Consider the following 17,885-nt stretch of genomic DNA (forward strand, 5'->3'; position numbering starts at 1 on the left):
CACCCAGGGCGGCACCACAGATGCGGATCTGGCTCATTGTGACCCAGCCGCCGCGGTTCCACCCGGAACGTCCCGAGAGCCACAACGGCGAGGAGGCCTGGAGACCCATTCCCTGCGCCGTGGCCAGCATGGGGCTGGTGTCGGGGCTGGGCAGAGCCCTCTGGGGCTGGGGGAAGAGCTGGCCACCAGGGGCCTGGGGCTGGTGGCTCCGGCAGGAGGCCTGGCTGGAGGAGGAGAGCCAAGTTCGGGAAGTGGCCCGCAGCACCGCTGGGTTCATGCTGGGCATGGCCCTGGCCAGCCTGTACGGGGCCCTGGTCCTGCTGGCGCAGAGCCACAACGTCTGGTACTGTCTGGTGACCACCATCAGCCTGGGCGCCGCGCTGGGGCTGGGCATGGCCTTCTCTATCAAGGTGCGCGTCACGGTGCTGCTCACACTGCCACACGTCTTCACCAGTAAGCACCCGTCGCTCCCACGGCCGACTGCACAGCGAGGGCAGCTCCCCGCGTGCCCCTCACCGGCAGGCCCGGGCCACCCCTTGCCCCGGCTATCCCTGCAGAGGAGGGCAAGATGCTACTGCTGCTGCTGGCGCTGGGCATGGCCACGCAGGGGCCCTGCACCAACATCCTGCACAACTTCTCCCGGGCCGCCGAGTCCATATCCTGCGGGGCCGAGCTCGCCCTCAACCAGACAGCTGAGCGGCTGCAGCGCGCCCGCCAGCCGCTGCTGAGTGAGACGGGGCAAGGGGGCACCGGGGCTGGTGGCGCGGGTGGGGGTCCCTGGCCGGGGGGCTGCGGGTGCCGGGGGAGCTGCTGGAATGGGAGGAGATGCACAATGCTCTGAGCCAGCCCCGGGCTGCCCCTGCCTGTGCGGTACAGTGACGCCCCCCCCTCGCCCCCCGCAGATGTGCTGGCCAAAATCAAGGACATCGCACAGAAAGCCAAGGTGGTGGGTGACCGCGTCCGCAAGTTCTTCCACTCCATCATGGACTCTGTGAGCCACGTGGGTGAGTGGGGACTGCCGAGCCTGTCCCCTGCCATCCCCAATGCCAGCAGCCCCCAGCGTGCTTTCGATCTGTCCCTGCTCCATCACCTGCCCCAGCCCCCAAAGACCTGCCTGGGTCCCTGCCCGCAGCCCGAGCCCTGCGAAACGTGTGGATCTGGCTGGCAAGCGTGGGCAAGCTGTGCAACCGGGAGCTGGGCACCCCATACCGCCGCTGCCTGGGCATCTTCAGCGAGGCTAAGGACAACTGCGAGCGTGCCGTGCCCTTCCTCTACTTCCTCTGCTACATCATCGTCGCCTTCAAGCCGCTCTGCGGCCTGGCCAACAGTGCGTGCGCCCACCAGCCCCAGGCCCTGCGCAGCCGCATCGGGCCCGAGGCTGGAGCCGGCGGCTGAGCAGGCCTCTCCTTCAAGGCCCAGGGTGGAGGGGGGACATGGGTGGTGAGGGCGGCGCCGTGGGGCAGACCCCTGCCCCACAGCATGCAGCCCCGTGCTGACGGAGACCTCTCTCCACAGTTATCCTCCTCTTCTGCATCATCCCCCAGTACATCCAGTCCTTCCTCAAGAAGCAAATTGCTGTCCGTGAGTGTCCCGGTGCTGCAGTGGGCTTGGGGCTGCCCTGGCTCTCCTGCTGCTGCCCCCGGCACCGCTCTGCCCATCCCATCTCCCCACAGCCCTCAGGAACGCGCTGGACCGTGTCCGCCGTGAGTTCGAGTTCAACATCTCGGCCGTGCACCACTTCGACGTGAGCCTCAACTCCAGCAAGACCCTGGGTGAGGTGGCCCTGGACATCATGGAGGGGGTGCGCGTGTGCCTGGAGCCCACCCGTGAGGTCCTGGGCCTCTTCGCGCACTTCTCCTCCTGTGCCATCCTCTACATGTACCTCCAGTGAGTGGGCTGCACTGCGGAGCCGTGGGGCCGGGAGCCCGGTGCCCTGGTGCCCAGCTCCCGCCGCCCCTCCCCAGGGCACTGCGCTACCGCCACCGGTACCTGCGGGACGACACCTTCGACAACATCTACATCACGCGGCGCTTCGTGGAGCTGGACGTGCGCCGGGCGGAGCAGGGCAAGCCCACGGTGCTGCCGCTGCGAGCCCGCGAGAGCTGCCGCTACATCCGCCCCGGTGAGCGCTGCTGGCGCGGGGCGGCGGGGTGCTGCCGTGGCCCGGCCTCACCGCCCGCCCGCCCGCCCAGACGGGCTGTGGTTCTCGCGGCAGGAGCGGCGCCGTTACGGGCTGGAGCTGGTGGCCGTCCTGCGGCACGTGGCGCTGGGGCTGAGCTTCATCCTGGCTGACTACAGCATCTTCTGGCTGCTCGACCTGGTCCGGCACCAGCTCCAGGGGGAGGTCGTTGCCCGGGGTGAGCTGGCACCCCTGGGACAGCGCGTGGGGCTCCTGGGGCCCACTCTGCCCCCAGTGCTGACCACTGGCTCCACAGCCCCAGCGGTGCTGGGCATCAGCGTGAACGGCACGGGCTACACCAGCGAGATCTTCCGGGACCTGGTCTCGGCCTTCGACGCGCTGCAGCAGGGCAACATCTCGGTGCTGTCGCAGCGGTGCCGCCTGCAGCCTGTGGAGCCCGACTACCAGACCTACCTCACCATGGGTGACCGGGGGGCGCGAGGCACCGGCAGCGCGGTGGCAGGGCGGCCGTGCAGGGCTACCGGCATGGCCTGACCTGCCGCCTCTTTGCAGGGATCCTCTACGGCATCTGCCTCTTCATCGCTGTCTTTGGCAGCTACGTGGGTCGCCTGCGCCGGGTGGTGTGCGCTGCCTACTACCCGTGCCGCGAGCAGGTGAGAGCCCCCAGCGACGCGGCCCGCGGCAGCCGCCGGCGCTGACGCCCTGCCCGGCTCTGCCCAGGAGCGGACGTGCTTCCTCTACAACAGCATCCTGGTGCGGCGCACCGGCCTGGCGCGCGCCCTGCACCGGGCGGTGAGGCAGCGCACGGCCGACGGCGGACACACCAACCCGCTCCTCATCCTTGCCTCCAGGTAAGCCCAGGGCGCATGGGGCGGAGAGCAGCCGGGCCCCTGCAGCGCCGTGGCAGCACTGCCCTGCAGCCCAGCCCCTTGGCGCCCGCAGGCTGCCCATCTGCGCCCGGCTGGCTCGGCTCCTGGGCGTGCGCCAGCGGTGCTGCCTGGCCTGCGGGACGGCCCGCGAGCAGGAGTGCGTAGCGTGCATCACGCCCGGCTGCAGAGGTAGGCGCCGGCGGGGGCGGCAGGCGGGCAGGTGGGCGCCCCGCGCCGCTCACGGCCCCACTCCACCAGGGCTCTACTGCAGCGAGTGCTACCGGGAGCTGAACAACGCCTGCTCCATCTGCATGGCCCCCCTGAGCCAGCAGGACACCGGCGATGAGGAGCTGTGAGCAGGGCTCGGCGCAGCACCCGCGCAGGGAGCCCGCGGGGCCACATGCGCGGTGCTGCAGCGTGCACCAGCACCGCTCCGCCACCGCACCGAGCCCCAGGCGCCCACCCTGTGCCCGCAGGGACTCCAGCGACGATGAAGCAGCAGGGCTGTGGCTGGGCGCGCTGCGGGCGCTGCGGCAGCAGCCGCAGGCCCCGCGCCGGGAGCAGGGCCGGCAGCTGCGGCGGTGCGTCCGGCAGCTGCTGCAGGGCGGTGGTGGGGGCCGGCGGCTGCCCCCTGCACTGGCGGCCCGGCTGCGGGCTGGGCTGCGGGAGGAGGCCAGCGGGGAGAGCGACGGGGGCAGCAGAGAGAGCTGCGGCGCTGCCGGCGAGGACAGCTCAGGCTCCAGGTGAGGCGGCGGCAGCGGCGGCGGCGGTGGCGGGGCCCGGGGCCGTGACGCCGCTCTGCCCCGCCAGCCTGGACTTCGGCTACCAGGAGCAGCCTGAGGGCAGCGAGAGCGAGCTGGAGGAGGTGAAGGTGATGCGGCCGCCCGGCGAGGAGGGCAGCGCCCAGTGACAGCGGGGACCCGGCCAGGCGGGCGGCTCTGCTGTGGGGATGCCGCCAGAGCCAGAGCCGCTGTGCTGGGAGCTGGCAGAGGGCGGCGAATAAAGCAGCTGTGCCGGCATCCCGCTGCCCCGGGCTGGCGTCCCGCGCCTGCGCCGGCCCCGCCGTGTCCCCCGCCTCGGGCACCCCCTCCCCGTGTTGCCGCCGTCCCCGCGGTGCCCCAGCCCCAGGGACAGAGCAGGCGCAGGGGGTCCCTGCTTCTCCATTTATTATCAAGCAGCCTTCGTTTAAAAAAACAAACAAACAAAACGAAATGAAACAAAACAGAACAAAAAAACAAACAAACCAAAAAACGCAACCTGGAAGTGCGGGGGCGTGGCCGCCCGCGGATTATTGGTTTGGTTTCTTACAACAGAGAGGTTCAAGTAGCCAGATTTCAAGTTCACCGTAAGGCACTTTAAAGCTGTGACAGGAGCCAGCCCCTTGTCCCCATCACCCTCCCGTCACCCCACGGCAAGGGACAGACGCGCAGAGGACAGGCAGCGCTGGCGGGCAGCAGCAGAGGGGCTGGGGCCGGACGCGATGGGATGCGATGGGATGCGATGGGATGCGACGGGATGGGATGGGATGGGATGGGGGGAATATATTACATCATCTTTTTAAATATAGATAAACTCTTACTTTAGGCAAATAGTGCCGATCCCCTGCCCTCCCGGGCGGGCGGGGGGTGTGTGCAAAGGGCAGAGGGGGCGGCCCGCTGGGCCCGGGCGCCCCGGGGAAGGGCTGCCGGGGGGGGCGGCGGCGGGCCCGGGCCGGCCCGCGCCCCCCACCCGGGGGGACTCACCCGAGCTAGTGCAACCAGAGAAAGCAGCCGGGAGTGCAGGGGCGAGGCGGCTCGCCGGGGAAGGGGCTGCTCGCGAGGGCCCGGCACAAGCTATGTACAGCTCCGGGCGCCCCCCGCAGCCCGCCGAGCCGCCCCCCGACGGGGCGGGCGCGGGGCCGCCCCCGGGCGGGGCCGGCATCGGGGCCGCGGCCCCGCGGGGGCGTTGGGGCCCGAGGGGGGCGCGGCGGGGCCCCCCGCCCCTTTGTGCAAATCCGCCGGGGGGGAGTTTCCCCCTTGCATAATTCAGAACAAACCGAGACGCGGAAAAAAGGAACAGAAACCTCGTCGGGAGGCGCGGCGGCGGGGGACCCAGGCGTCCTGGCGCCGCCTCCCGACGGGGCGGCCCCGGCCGGCTCTACGCTGTCTCCACGGACACGACGCCGTCCGGCTGCGGTCCGTCCCCGTCCTCGGCTTCAGCCTCGGCCTCGGCCTCAGCCTCGGCCTCCTCCTCCTCCTCGTCGGGCCGCGCCGGGCCCCAGTAGCGGGCCAGGGAGAAGCGCAGCTCCTCAAGCTGCCCGTTGGACAGGTCGAGCCCCGGTGGCCCGGTGGGCAGCGGCGGTGGCTCGTCGCGGCGGCGGCGGCGCGTCCGCACCTCCAGGCAGTTCTGGCCCTTGAGGTGCCGCTGGAGGTGGTCGTCCTTGGCGAAGGCCTTGTGGCAGCGGTAGCACTCGTAGGGCCGGGCGCCCGTGTGCAGGTGCATGTGGTTCTTCAGGTCGTAGCTGTGCAGGAAGCGGGCGCTGCAGTGCTGGCAGGAGTAGGGCCGCTCGCCCGTGTGCTTGCGCATGTGGATCTTCAGCTTGTCGTTCCTGGGGGAGACACCTGTCAGTGGGGCTGCCAGCACCCCAAGCCAGCACAGCGGGCACCGGGGCATGGCAGAGCACTAGGGGAGCAGCCCCAACACCCCCCGGAGCAGGAGCCGAGGGTGCACCGGGCAGGGCTGCACTGGGGGAGCACTGGCATCCCAGCAGGGACACACCGGGTACAGGCGCTCCGGCAGCACAGAGGGATGTGTCCCTCCTGCCTGGCCAGGGTGCATGGAGGACGTGACCAGGGCACCGCTGGGGTGCACCAGCAGCGTGGGGGGAACACGTCCCGGGCATGCACCGGGTGCCCTGACAGCACGGGTTGGACGAGGCTGCATCCCTGCCGGGCAGCCAGGCACCCCGGGCAGGGCGCAGCGGGACGCGCGCGGGGCCGGGGCCGGGCACTCACCGCGTGAAGCGCACCCCGCAGACCTCGCAGGCGAAGGGTTTCTCGCCCGTGTGCGTGCGCATGTGCCGGGGGAGCTTGCCGGCGCCGTGGATGACCTTGTGGCAGACAGGGCACTCCTGGGGCATCTGCGAGCGGCGCTTGCGCACCAGCTTGTCGGGGGTGTCCAGCCCGGGCGCCAGCGACTCGTGGTGCAGCGAGCTCAGGTAAGCCATGAGGTGGGGGTCGATGGCGTCTTCATCGGAGGCGGCCTCCTCGGGGGACAGCGGCGGCTGGTAGGGGAAGGGGAAAGCGTGCGGGGGCAGCTCCTCCTCCTCCTCGGGCGCCTCGTAGCCCTCGTAGGCGGGCAGCAGCACCCGGGGCGCAGGCGGCAGCGGGGGCGAGGGCGGCTGGGGGGCTGGCGGGGGGCTGCCGCCCGCCTCGGCGGTGGCCGCGGGGGGCAACTCCTCGGCGTGGTTTTTGAGCCGGGCGCTGTGGGCCTGCAGGAACTTGCGGGTCTTCTTGCTGCGGCGGGCGACAGGGCGGGAGGGCGGCGCGGCGGCGGCGGCACCGTCGGGCAGGGCGGCGAAGGCCTCCAGGTAGCGGCGGGCCCGCTCACGGTCGCCGGCGTCGGGGCCGGGCGCCTCCAGCCCGCTGCCCTGCAGGATCTCCACGCAGGCGGCGATGACGCAGGGGATCTCCAGCAGCCGGGCGGCCTGCAGCACCTCGCCCATGTTGGCGCTGCTGATGGTGAGCGTGGCCGTGTAGGCGAACTCCAGCAGCGCGCCCAGTGCCTCGGGCCCCACGAAGTCCAGCTCGCAGACCTCCTGCCCAGGCCCCGGCCCCGCAAACAGCTTCTGGAAGTAGCGGCTGCAGGCGGCCAGCACGGCCCGGTGCGTGCGGTACTCCAGCCCCTGCGTCCTGATGGTCACGTCGCAGAGCACTCCCAGCTGCCGCTGCTCGTTGAGGCTGCTCAGCAGCTCACTGCTGTGCTCGGGGAAGGGGATGCCGATGAGGTCGTCCTCCGGGCTCGTCATGGTCCTCACCTGCGGGAACCAGGAGCGCCGGTCACTGCCCCGCGCTGCCGCCCCCTCGGAGGCAGGCTGCCTGCCGGGAGAGGCTGCGCCCGAAGCGTCGACGCTGCTGCGAGCCGGGCTGCAAGGGAACTGGCCTCCGGAGCAGAGGACGCTGCTGCTGGGGTCCCCACCACCCCAGGTGGCCGGGCGCTGCGTCCCTCCCCGGGTTCCCACGGGATGCTCCTGCAGGATGCTCTCGTGGGATGCTCTTGCAGGATGCCCCTGCGGGACGCACCTGCAGCCCCTGCAGCTGGCAGGGCGCAGCGGCCGGAGCCCTTCCAGAGGCGCTGGTGCCCCCTGTGCCGAGATTGCTGTGGGTGGGCCCCGCGGCAGGCGCCCGCGCTTCCTCTCCCGCCGGCACCCAGCCGCGCCGCACACAGCGGGCCCCCGGCGCGACCACAGCAAAGGGGGAAATCTCAGCGCGGAGTGTTTGAAGCGTGCCGAGGCGCAGCGCTTCCACCCCCTGCCGCCCCCCACGGCCAGAGCCGGCGGCTCCCGGCGCCGTGTCCCAGGAGCGCGGGCCGTGCCGGTGGCGGGTGCGGGTGGGCGGCGCGTGCCGGGAAGAGGGCGCCGAGGGCCGGGGCCGCCCCACGGAGCCCGGCCGGGCTGGGAACGCAGGCCGCGCTTCCTGCCACGGCAGATTAGGATCAGTGCGAGCGCCGGTTCCTGCCCCCGCTGGCAGCGGGGGCCCGGCCCCCTCCCTGCCGCTTTGCCCCAGCCCGGGGCCGCTCCGCGCCCCACCAAGCCCTGCCTGCGTGAGCAGGGCCTTTCCCACGCTGCGGCTGGCAGCGCTTTGCGTCAGCGGAGCCATAAACCCGGCACCGAGGCTCCCGGGCCGGCGGCACCACCGGGGCAGGCTGCGCCCAGCTCGGCGCAGCACAGCCCCCGGCGCCCGGGGCCCTCGCCCGGCGCCGCGTCAGGGGCCGCGGGCTCCCGGCGCGGAGCCGCCGTGCCGCGCGCCCCTGGCTCCGGCACAGGCAGGCCCGGGCGGCCTGAAGGAGAGGGCGGCCCATGGGAAAGGGGAGCCCCGTTCCCTCCCCAGCCCCAGGCGCCCGGCCCGGCCCCGCACTCGCCCGTGCTGCCCGGTGGCGGGAGCGTCCGCTGGGGCTGCTGCGCTGGCACAGCCACAGCTGCCAGCGCGGCACCGCCGCACCAAGTGCTTGGTGCCGTGCCGCAAGGGACAGCGCCAGACGGTGCCCGGCCAGGCCAGGCCGGCACAGCAGCGCAGGGTCAATCCATGCCGAGCCGGACCATGCCAAGCCGCGCTGTGCCGGCGGCGGCGCGGGCGACGTGCCCCCTCTTGCCTGCGGAGGGGCGGCGCGGCCGCGGCCCCCGGTGCAGGGGCCCATCCCCGCGCCGGCCGCTCCCTGTGCTTGGGCGCCCGCCAGCTGGGGCTGCCTCGGCAGGCGGCTGGGAACGGCCCCGGAGCAACCGGCTGCGGAGCCGCCCCAGCCGCTGCCGAGCAGGCCCGACCGGCAGGGCAGGCGGCAGCCGCCCCTGAAACTGGGAGCTGGGCAGCGCCGACCGCCCGGGACGCCGGCGCCGCCGGGGCCCGCTGCCCGCGCCCCTCCTTGGACGCCTGGGTCCCCGCTGCCTGCCCGGGCAAGGCCGGGGGCGAGCGGATTAGGGACGATTAAGCCATCAGGCCCCCGGGAGCCAACAGGCAGTGACAGCCCCCGATGAGATTAGGCAGGATTAGCAGTGGGGGCAGGATTAGGGGAGGCAAGTGCCCTGCGCGGGGGCTCGGGGGGCACCGGGGGAGCGGGCAGCCTCGCTGCACGCTGCTGGACCCAGGACACAGACGGTCTGGGGACACGGTGGCAGCGGGCACCCTGCTCCAAGCAGTGACGCAGCCGCAACTCCTCCCACCAGCGCTGCGCCGGGGAGCGAAGCAGGGCACGGGGCAGCAGGACCGCAAGGGGCCACGAGTGATGGGCCAGCCAGCACAGCCCCCTCGTACGCTCCCTGCCCTGGTGCACGCTGCACAGCACAGTCCTCTTCGGCAAAACCCTGGCAGCAGCAGGCCTGCGGGACATCCGGGCATGGTGCGCTCCGGCAGCTCTTTCTGCGTGCAGCAGCGGGGCTGGGTGCCTGGTGCTGCGCTGCGCCCGCAGCCGGGGATGCTCGAGGCCCCGGTGCCCGCACCTGCCTGCGGTAGGGCTTGGCGGAGGCGCCAGGCGAAGCCGCTGGGCCGCGGGACCCCCCGGGAGCGGCGGGACCCCCCGGGAGCAGTGGGGCCGGATGTCTGCGGAGAGAGCGCCCCGTGCCGGGGCCGGGCGGGGGCGAGGAGGCGGCAGCAGGGGGATTTTCCATCGCACCCAACCGCCCGTTGCCGCCGCTTCCCCGACACCCCCACCCCCTGCGCATCCTCCCCGCTGGAGCGCAGTCACATGCCGAGCGGGCGCTGCCATCGAGGCGATCGCAGCGGCGATAAGGAAACGGGGGGGGCAGGTGTGAGGGTGCCGGAACCCCCCCCCCAGCCCCACGGTGCAGCCGGAGGCTCCTGTCTTTGCTGAGCCCTTGCCAAGGCCGCGCTGTGCCGGGACCCCATCGCCGGACCCACCGCGCAGGTGGGGGTCGGCGGTGCCACGGCGGTTTCGGTTACGTCAATGCCTGCGGCCGGGCCCGCTTCGCCCTCCGCAGCCGGGGAAAAGCGGGGGTGATGCCGGGGGCTGGCAGCCGCCGCCGTAACCGCGCCACCTGCCCCCCTGCTCCCACCCGCTCCGGGGGCCGCACCAGCCCCGGGACCCCCGGTGTCCCCGGGGAGCCCCTGCACCCGGCTCCCGCGAGCAAGCGGCGCCGGCGCTGTCGAGGGACTTCACAGCCGTGCGGGGAGAATGAGTCACCAGGGAAGGTGAGAGCAGCAGGGAGCAGCGGCCCCCGCGCCCGCACGGGCACCCGCGGCTGGGCTGGCCAGGCGGGGGGCTCACCGCCCCGAGGGGGGCACGTGCCCGGGGGCGCAGGGGGTCCCGCTGCAGCAGCCCGGACATGGCGGGGGGAGCAGCCCCGCTTTTTGGCAAGGGAAGAAAACAGTAAGCACCCGAGAAAGGAAATGGTTTGAAGGGGGAGAAAAAAGAGGAGAAACAGAACCCACCCATCCCGCGGCCATGAGGAGCCAGCCCCACAGCGGCTGCCTGGCTCCTTGCTGGGGGGGGCACCCTTGGGGTGGGGACCCGGCGCTCCTGGGAACCTCCCGCGACCCCGCGCCCCAGCCATGGCCACCGCAGGAGCCCTCCCGGGGCCCGAGGCTGGCACGGCCGGGGAGGCACGGGAGCGCCCGCAGCCCCGCGCCCTTCGCCTGCAGCGGGACCAGCCCCAGCTCACCCAGCTGCGCTCCCGGTCCCAGGCCCCCCCTCCCCGCTGCCGACACCAAGCCGATGCGCAAACGGGTCCCGGATCCCCCGGCGGGCGCAGCCGGGGCTCTGGGGACCGCTCAGCTGGGCCCGGCCCTCGCTGCACCAGTGACCCGGACCTCACCGCCCATCCCGCCCCGTCCCGTGGCGGGCGGCGGTGCCCCCCGGGCCGCGGCGGTGCCCCGCCGGGGGGGCGGCCGAGCCCTCCCGCTCACCTGGCGCGCGCTGCCGCGTGGCTTGGCGCTGGGTCCGCGGCCCGCGCGCGGCACCGAGGGGAAGGCAGGGCGCCGCGCGAACTTGGCCCCGCTCCCCGCTGCGCTTCGCGGATCCCACCTCAAAAGGAGTTGACGCCCACACCCCGGGTCACGCACCTCCCAGCCCCGCTTCCCAGAACACACGGCGTTAACTCTTGTGCAGCCGGCGCCGCGGGGCGCTGCCGCAGCCGGCCCGGCCCCGGCCCCCTCCTGCACCAGGAAATTCCCAGCGCTGGGGCCTGGCGCGCGGCCCCTCGCCGCTGCGGCCCCTCGCCGCCCTGCGGCAGGGCGCTGGGTGCCGGCCGTGGCCGTGCCGGGACAGCTCCTGCGCTCGCTGCAGCGTGCCCGGCTGGCCCCGGGGCCGCCCCCCAGCCCCACGCACGCACATCCCGCTCGGCCCCCAGCGCAGCCCGCCGGCATCGCCCCGGCACCGGGCAGCAGCACCCCGCGACCCCCGCTCTGGGCAGCTTCGAGGCTCTCCCAATCCCCCCATAATTACCCTGCGCATCCCCTGCTAATCTGCAATTACAGCCCCAGGAGCACTCCCCACGCCCGCCGGCAGCACCGGCACCCGCCCGGCCGCCCACAGCGGGGCATGCGCGCGGGGCCGCGGCAGCGAGGGCAGAAAGGGGAAGAGCGCGGGGCGCGCGGCCGCCCCGGCCGGGCGGGCAGGGAGGGGGCCTCGGGCCCCAGCAACGTTAGCGGAAAGAGACGGGCCGCGTTGTGCAAGAGCCCGACCACACGGGTGGGCAGGAGGGCGCGCAGGGGTGGCAGTTGCGGCACCAGCATCGCGCCCACCGCAGGGACACGCACGCCCGCGTCCCACAGCTGTGGGGCAGTGGTCCAGCCGTGCGCCGGCACTGCCGCAGCACAGGGCGAAAGGCGGACACCGGCCTCCCCGGGCCGGGCAAGCGCAGCAGCAGCTCACGGCACCCGGCCGCTGGGTGCGGCAGCATCGCCGCGACGCCCGGCCGCCGGGATGCCCGGCCCCGCGTGGCATGGGCAGTCCCACACCGGCGGCCCCGGGAGGAGGGAGCGCGGCACCTTCCTGCCAGCCCCGCGCTGCCCTTTGCTCCCCATAAAGGAGGGGCAGGGCACCAGCCCCCCCAGCCCAGGTGTGCCAGGTGCCAAGGGCGGGAGATAAGGTGGGCGAGGCGGGCAGGGAGGGGCACGGCACGGGCACGCAGCCCTGACTCAGGGCTCCCGCTGGTGGCCGGCCCTGCCGGGGTGAGTCACCACGTCCCCTCACCCTGGGGGTGTTGCAACCTCCCCCGCGCCCTCGCCAGAGCCGGCCGCAAGCTTTGCCTCTTCCCCAGCTGGGGGGACGGAGGGCACCCCAACCGCCCGCCACGCGGGAGCCAGCCGAGCAGCCCGGGCTTCCTGGCCGCGGGGAGGCCTTGCCGCGGCGCCGGCCCGCATCCATCCTCCTCCGCGCTCTGTCCTTGCCTTGGCCAGAGGCGCCCGGGACCCAGGGCCAGCACAGCCCCAGCCCACGGGCGGCCAGGACAGGGCCATCCCCCAGGAGCATGCTGGACAGCCGGGCCCCACGGGGCTCAGCACACTGCCTCCGCCAGGCAGGACGGCCACCCCGGCTGTGGGGCACGCGGCAGGGATGGCCGTCCCTCCGGCTCACGGCATCGCGGCAGGTGGCCCCGCGGGATGGACGCGGCCAGGGGCTTGCGGCCTCTGCGGGTCGCCCGGCTCTGAGCGCTGCGGCCCCCCGGGCAGGCACGAGGCCGGGCCAGGCGGAGAGGGGCTGCTGTCCCCAGGTGCACCCTGCCGGGGGGCGCGGGGCTGCACAGGAGCCAGCAGGAAGGAAGGTTACTGAAACGGAGCTCGGCGGGAGGAAAAAGGAAGGAAACAGTCAGCAGCAAACCCTATATTTGATCACCCCAGGAGCAGAGCGAACCCCCCCTCACCCTTGGGTGCCCAAAGCAGCCAGCTGCCCCCTGCGCCCCGGCAGCGCAGGGCACGGCATGGCCTGCGGCCTGCTGCTCTCCGGGAACCCGTCTCCCGCCTCGCCGGGCGGCCACGAGACCCGGCCCGCGCAGGGAGGAGCGGCCGGGGAGTGCAGCAGGCCAAGTCCCGGCCGCAGAGCAGCACGGGCATTAGCCAGGCTCGCCAGCTCTGGGGCGGTCGCGCCGAGCAGCTCAGCTCCCGGCTCGCTCCCTGCCGGCCGCAGGAGCCTCCGGGAAGCCAGCCAGACCCCCAGGTCCCACCGCACCACATGGCCTGGGGGCCGCAGGACCCTGTCCCGGGAGCATCCCCGGGAATGGAGCCCCAGCAGTGCTGTGGAGCCAGCGCAGGATGGGCCCAGCACTGCTCCCGGCGGGGGTCACCAGCAAGGACAGCCTCCGCCCCCCGCCCACCGAAATAGCCCGGCTTCCGCCCCCACAGCAGCTGCCCGCCAGCTCCCCGCTGCCCACGGATGATCCTGCCGAGGCCGGGGGGGAGGGGGCGGGTGACTCTAATCCCCCCGCCCGGCCCCGCACGGCCTCCCCGCATGCAACGCCCCTGTCCCCGGGGAGGGCAGCGGCCCCTCTCCGCAGCAGCGCCGGGGCGACCCAGGCGCGGAGCTGGGCCGCGGCACGTGGCGGGAGCCCCAGCCAGGTCAGCGGGATGCGCCGGGCCCCCGTGTCCGCTCCCCGCACGGTCCCGTACCCACGAGAATCCCCTTCCTCTCCCCGGCACCGGCCGAGAACGGAGCAGCCTCCTGCCCACCCTCGCGGCACAGCGGCCACCCCGGCACCTGGCCCGCGCCGCTGTGCGGGGCGAGCGGGGACTCGTGCCAAGGCGCCGGAGCCACGGCCCACCGGCCCCCCACCCCAATGCGGCCCCCTACTCACCGCCCCCTGCGGCCGCTGCCCATGGGGCCGGCGCTGAGCGGCGGGGACAGCCGGGCTCACTGAGCACGCAGCACAGCCGAGCCTGCCGGGAGAGGCCAGCGCTCGCCTGACCTACTTCTCCTTCCGCATCACCTGCTTTCATTTTCCCTCGCCACGGCTCAGTCCCCCCGCCCGCCCACAGCCCTGCCAAGTGGCACCAGCAGCTCCCGGGGGCCGGCGGCGCACGGAGCGGCTGGCCGGGCACGCCAAGGGGCTGCCGGGCCCCGCAGCGCAGCCGGGCCCCGCTCGCGCGCTGAAGGTCACCAGCCGCAGCTGGAGGGCAGGAGACGGCTCAGGCACCAGGCACGGCACGGCCGCCTCCCCCACTGCCTTCGCGGCCACCCAAGCGTCACCTCCCTGGCACAGAGCGAGTTTGACGGGTCTCAGCCCAGCCCCTCGCCGGGTCCTCCAGCCGCCCCGGGGCACGAACACGCGGCTCCTGGGGCACGTTGGGGACGCACGTGCGGCCGCGGGGATCCAGGAGGGCGCAGAGAGGAGAGCCGGGCTCCAACGCCGCGCGGCAGCCTGCCCCGCCAGCGCCCCGCTGGCTCCCGCGGTGGGGTTACCATGGAAAGGCCACAGCACAGGGGGAGCACACACTCCCGGGGGCTCCCGCGAGCAGCCAGAGCGCTGCCAGGAGAGATTTCTCTGCAGTTTCATCATCCACCACCCGCCCCAAAGGAGAAGTTCCTGCTCCCGGCATGGGGCAGCAGCCACCCCTCGAGGGCCGGAACGCGGGCCTGGGCTGCCCCCGTGCCCCCAGCTGCACCCCCAGCTGCACCCGCTGCCCGCCCCCTCCCAGCCTGGGGCCCTCACGCTGGTGCCACGTGTGCACAGAGGGTGCAAAGCACCAGCTGGCAGAGCTGCACTTCCAGAGCCTCCGGCTCGGCACCGCGGCGCTACCAGCGGCCCTGGGGGGGGGGGGGGGAGGAGGGGGGCCACCCTGCCCTGCCCCAGCGGCCTCCGCGCTCCCTCGGACGCGGAGCTGGCAGGGCCACGCGCAGCTGCCCCCAGCCCCCACTGTCCAGCCACCGCCCCCAGCCCGGCCAGGCTTTACTTCCCCTCCCACCGGGCACCCCCCAGCCGGGCGAGTCCCACGGCACGCACCGGGTCCCCAGGCCACTGCACCAGCACCACAGTCAGGTGCCTGCTACCCCCCAGCCCTGCACCCCTCCCCCAGCCCCACAGCTTCCCCTTCTCCCTGTACCAAGTTCAAGTTCCTGAGCTGAGCCCCTCCCTCCATGCCTGGCCTGTCACCACTCGCGGCCTCGAGCCGCCAGGCCCTGCCAGCCGTGACACGGGAGCTGGCGTACGCTGGCTGATACCCTGCCTTGGTGGTGTGGGGGTCCCAGCCTACCCCTACGAGCGGCAGCCCACTGGGCCAGCCCTGCCGAACGCAGGCAGGAGTGGGGAAAGCGCGGCATGGAGAGACTCACCCCAAGACACCGAATCCCAAGGGAATGGGAGCACCCAGACCACCGGCCTCGCTGCTGTGTGCTGCTGGGAGAGAGCCCGGGCGTCCCGTGCACTGGCCCACGCCAAACCCAGCCCCACGTCCCCTCGCCCCACAGGAGCAGCCCCGGGTCAAGGGCAAGCTCAGCCCAATACAGCAGCACTCGTCTGGCGCTGGTCGGGGCGGCGGGACGGTAAACACCGCACCCCGCCCCCTGGACAAACACCAGGCTGGGGGCAGCCAGCCCGGGTGGGAACAATTACAGCAGGGCTGGGTGCGCGCGGGGCAGAGTCCAGCAGCCCCAGCGCCCAGCGGGCGCCGTGGAGCGCCCAGGCGGGCAGCAGGGCCGGCTGCTCCCCCTCCCCAGAGCCCCACCAGGGGTGGGCAAGGGGGAGTCCCTGCCAAGGCACACATCGAGGTGTGCAGCTCCCTGGGGCAGCAGCGGCCTGTCCCCATCACAATCACGGGCGCCACGGCTGCCTGCCAACATGCCAGGCCCGGGCAGGTCCCCAGCAGGCCCTGCAGCACGGAGCACCGTGCCAGGGCTAAGGAGGGGGACAGGGTGCCTGCTGCTCCCCCTCGGCCGGGCCCAGCCTTGGCCCCAGGGCAGGGGCTCCCGAGCAGCCTCAATGCCGTGTCAGGACCATCCCCTCCCCTCCCCGCTGCCTATGCGCCGGGGATGTGGCCGAGGGGCACTCCGGCGATGGCAGCAGCAGCCAGCTGGGCCGGGCCGGTGCCCCACTCCCAGAACCACCCCGCCGAGCTGCCCCAGCACCAAGCACCGCAGGGCCACCACCGCCGGGGGGGGGGGGGGGACGGGTTGTAGTGGGGACCAGCCCTGTCACCAGCGCCCCGCACCCCCTGGCCGCCGGGGAACTGTTCCCCACCGGGGCTGCCGCGCCCGGCGCCCCAGCTGCACTCTCCGTGCCCGGGCCGCCGCCAGCAGCCCACGCGTGCCCGGCTCCCGGCCGCCCTCCCCCGCCTGGCACCCGGCCCGCCGACGTGTCCACGTCCGCCAGCCCCCGCGCAGCGCCGGGGCGGGCAGCGAGCGGGCACGGCCGGCGGCGGCGAGCGCCTCCGCGGGCCGCCAGCAGCCGGGCGCACCTGCCCGCGCACCTGCGGCGGGGCCGCCGCGGGGAGCGGAGCCGGCGCTGTCCCGCCGGGCGCCCCGCCGAGCCGCGCCGAGCCGAGCCGCGCCACTCACCGGGGCCGGGCTGCAGACGGGCGCCGCGCCGGGGCCGCTGTCGCTCAGTGCCTCAGTGCGACCCGTCGGTCCGCGCGCTCCGTCCGTCCGTCCGTCCGCCCGCGCCGCCGCTCACCTGCGCCGCGCTCACCTGCGCGCCGCGCCCCGCCCCGCCGCCGCCGCCGCGCCCCAGCGCCGGCCGCTCCCGGCGCCGCCCCCCGCCGCCTTCACCTGCCGCCGCCGGCCCCGCCCGCGCCGCCCCCCCCCGCCGCCGCCGCCGCCGCCGCCGCCGCCGCCAGGAAGCGCCCGCCCCCCGCCGCGCTCATTGGGCCGCGGGCCGCATCCCCGGCCTCCCATTGGCGGGGGGGCCGCCCTTCACCCCCCCGGGCACACCCCTGCGGGGTGGGGGGGGCGGCGCGGCCCCCCCCCGGGCGCGGGGGGCGCGGGGGGCGCCGGCAGCGGGGCCGGCTCGGGCAGCGGGGGGAGGAAGAGCTGAGTCAGAGGCGCAGGAAGGAGCCGCAGCTGGGAAGGATGATTAACGGGGCCCGCTCGGACCGGCCCCGGGGCGGGGGGGGGGCGGGAGCCCGGCGCGGCCCGGCCGCCGCGCCCCGCTGCCGAGCGCGCTCCGCCCGCCGGGCCGCGCTCCCGGCCCGCCCCGCTCCGCTCCGCTCCGCTGCTCGGGCCGCGGAGGGAGGGGACCAGCGTCGAGCGGACACCGGCCGCGGGGAGGAGAACCGGGCACCGGGAGGGCAGCGGGCTGGGCCGGGGCTGCCAGGCTGCGGCGCGGCCCGGGGGAGGCCGGGGCGGGCGGCCAGGACGCCGGGGCTCCGCGCCCGGCCCCGCCCGCCGGGCCCGGGGCTGCGGCGGGGCAGCGCCGCGGGGCCCGGCAGCCCCGGCGCGCTCGGCCCGGGCGCGGCGGCCCCCCGGAGCGGCCCCGCGCAGGTGCCTGGGCGGGGGCCCCGCACAACCTGTTTGGCCACCAGCGGCTCCGGGGAGGCGGCGGCGGCGGCGCGGCTCGGCGCTCACCTCGCCTCACCCCGGCCCCCCCGCCGCGCTCCTGAGTCAGAGCCGCGGCCGCGGCCGCTGCCCGGCGCTGGTGGAAAGTGTGAGCCGCCGCCGGGGGCTGCCAAGGCAAACAGCCGCCCTGCGCAGACGTTATGTCAGCGGGGAGCGGGCGGGCGCGGGCCGCGCCGGGGGGCACCGGTCCAGCGCCGGGGCCGCCCCCCGGCCCGCTCCTGCGCCCCCGGGGGGGCGCCCGCCGCCGACCGCCGCTCCACCTCTTCCAGCTGCCGCGCCGCCTCTGCCCGCCCAGCCGCCGCCTGGGCCGCGCCCGTGCTTTCGCTGCCTCCGGCGCCGCCTGCCTGCCTGTCAGTCTGTCCATCCGCACCGACTCAGACACCCTGTCCTTTTGCGCTGCCGCTTAGCCAAGCCCCAGGCTTCGGTCCAGGAACTCCGTCTCTCCATCCACCTCACCCCCCATCCATTGGTCCATCCACATTCTTCATCTCCAGCCATCCAGCTCACCCCTATCGATGCACCTGCTTCATCTCCAGCCAGCCAGCTAGCTCACCTCCATCCATCCATCCATCTCATCATCCAGCCAGGCACCTCACCTCCATCCATACCCCCACCCCTGTCACCTCCTTCCATAACCTCCATCCAGCCATCTGGCTGCTTCCCTTCCGCCTTTCCATCCACCCGCC

At 74.4% G+C, this 17,885-nt stretch overlaps 2 protein-coding genes across 2 annotated transcripts; one reads left to right on the top strand and one right to left on the bottom strand.

Moving 5' to 3' along the window:
- Window positions 1-20: 20 nt before the first annotated feature.
- On the top strand, window positions 21-3,951 carry DCST2 (DC-STAMP domain containing 2). The gene is made up of 15 exons (XM_062597590.1): window positions 21-453; window positions 558-728; window positions 903-1,004; window positions 1,133-1,327; window positions 1,516-1,581; window positions 1,674-1,887; window positions 1,965-2,122; window positions 2,193-2,357; window positions 2,436-2,603; window positions 2,693-2,793; window positions 2,861-2,991; window positions 3,083-3,198; window positions 3,268-3,361; window positions 3,486-3,752; window positions 3,820-3,951. Exons 1-15 carry the CDS (start codon window positions 21-23, stop codon window positions 3,917-3,919), a joined length of 2,481 nt encoding a protein of 826 aa, XP_062453574.1. The 3' UTR covers window positions 3,920-3,951.
- A 973-nt stretch (window positions 3,952-4,924) lies between these two features.
- Window positions 4,925-16,259, bottom strand: ZBTB7B (zinc finger and BTB domain containing 7B). Its single transcript, XM_062597970.1, has 3 exons — window positions 16,204-16,259; window positions 6,003-7,024; window positions 4,925-5,596 (listed from the first exon to the last, which is right to left on the bottom strand). Exons 2-3 carry the CDS (start codon window positions 7,013-7,015, stop codon window positions 5,146-5,148), a joined length of 1,464 nt encoding a protein of 487 aa, XP_062453954.1. The 5' UTR covers window positions 7,016-7,024; window positions 16,204-16,259; the 3' UTR covers window positions 4,925-5,145.
- Between the last annotated feature and the right edge of the window lie 1,626 nt (window positions 16,260-17,885).

This window comes from Rhea pennata, chromosome 31 (genome assembly GCF_028389875.1).
Source record: "Rhea pennata isolate bPtePen1 chromosome 31, bPtePen1.pri, whole genome shotgun sequence".
Taxonomy (NCBI): Eukaryota; Metazoa; Chordata; class Aves; order Rheiformes; family Rheidae; genus Rhea; species Rhea pennata.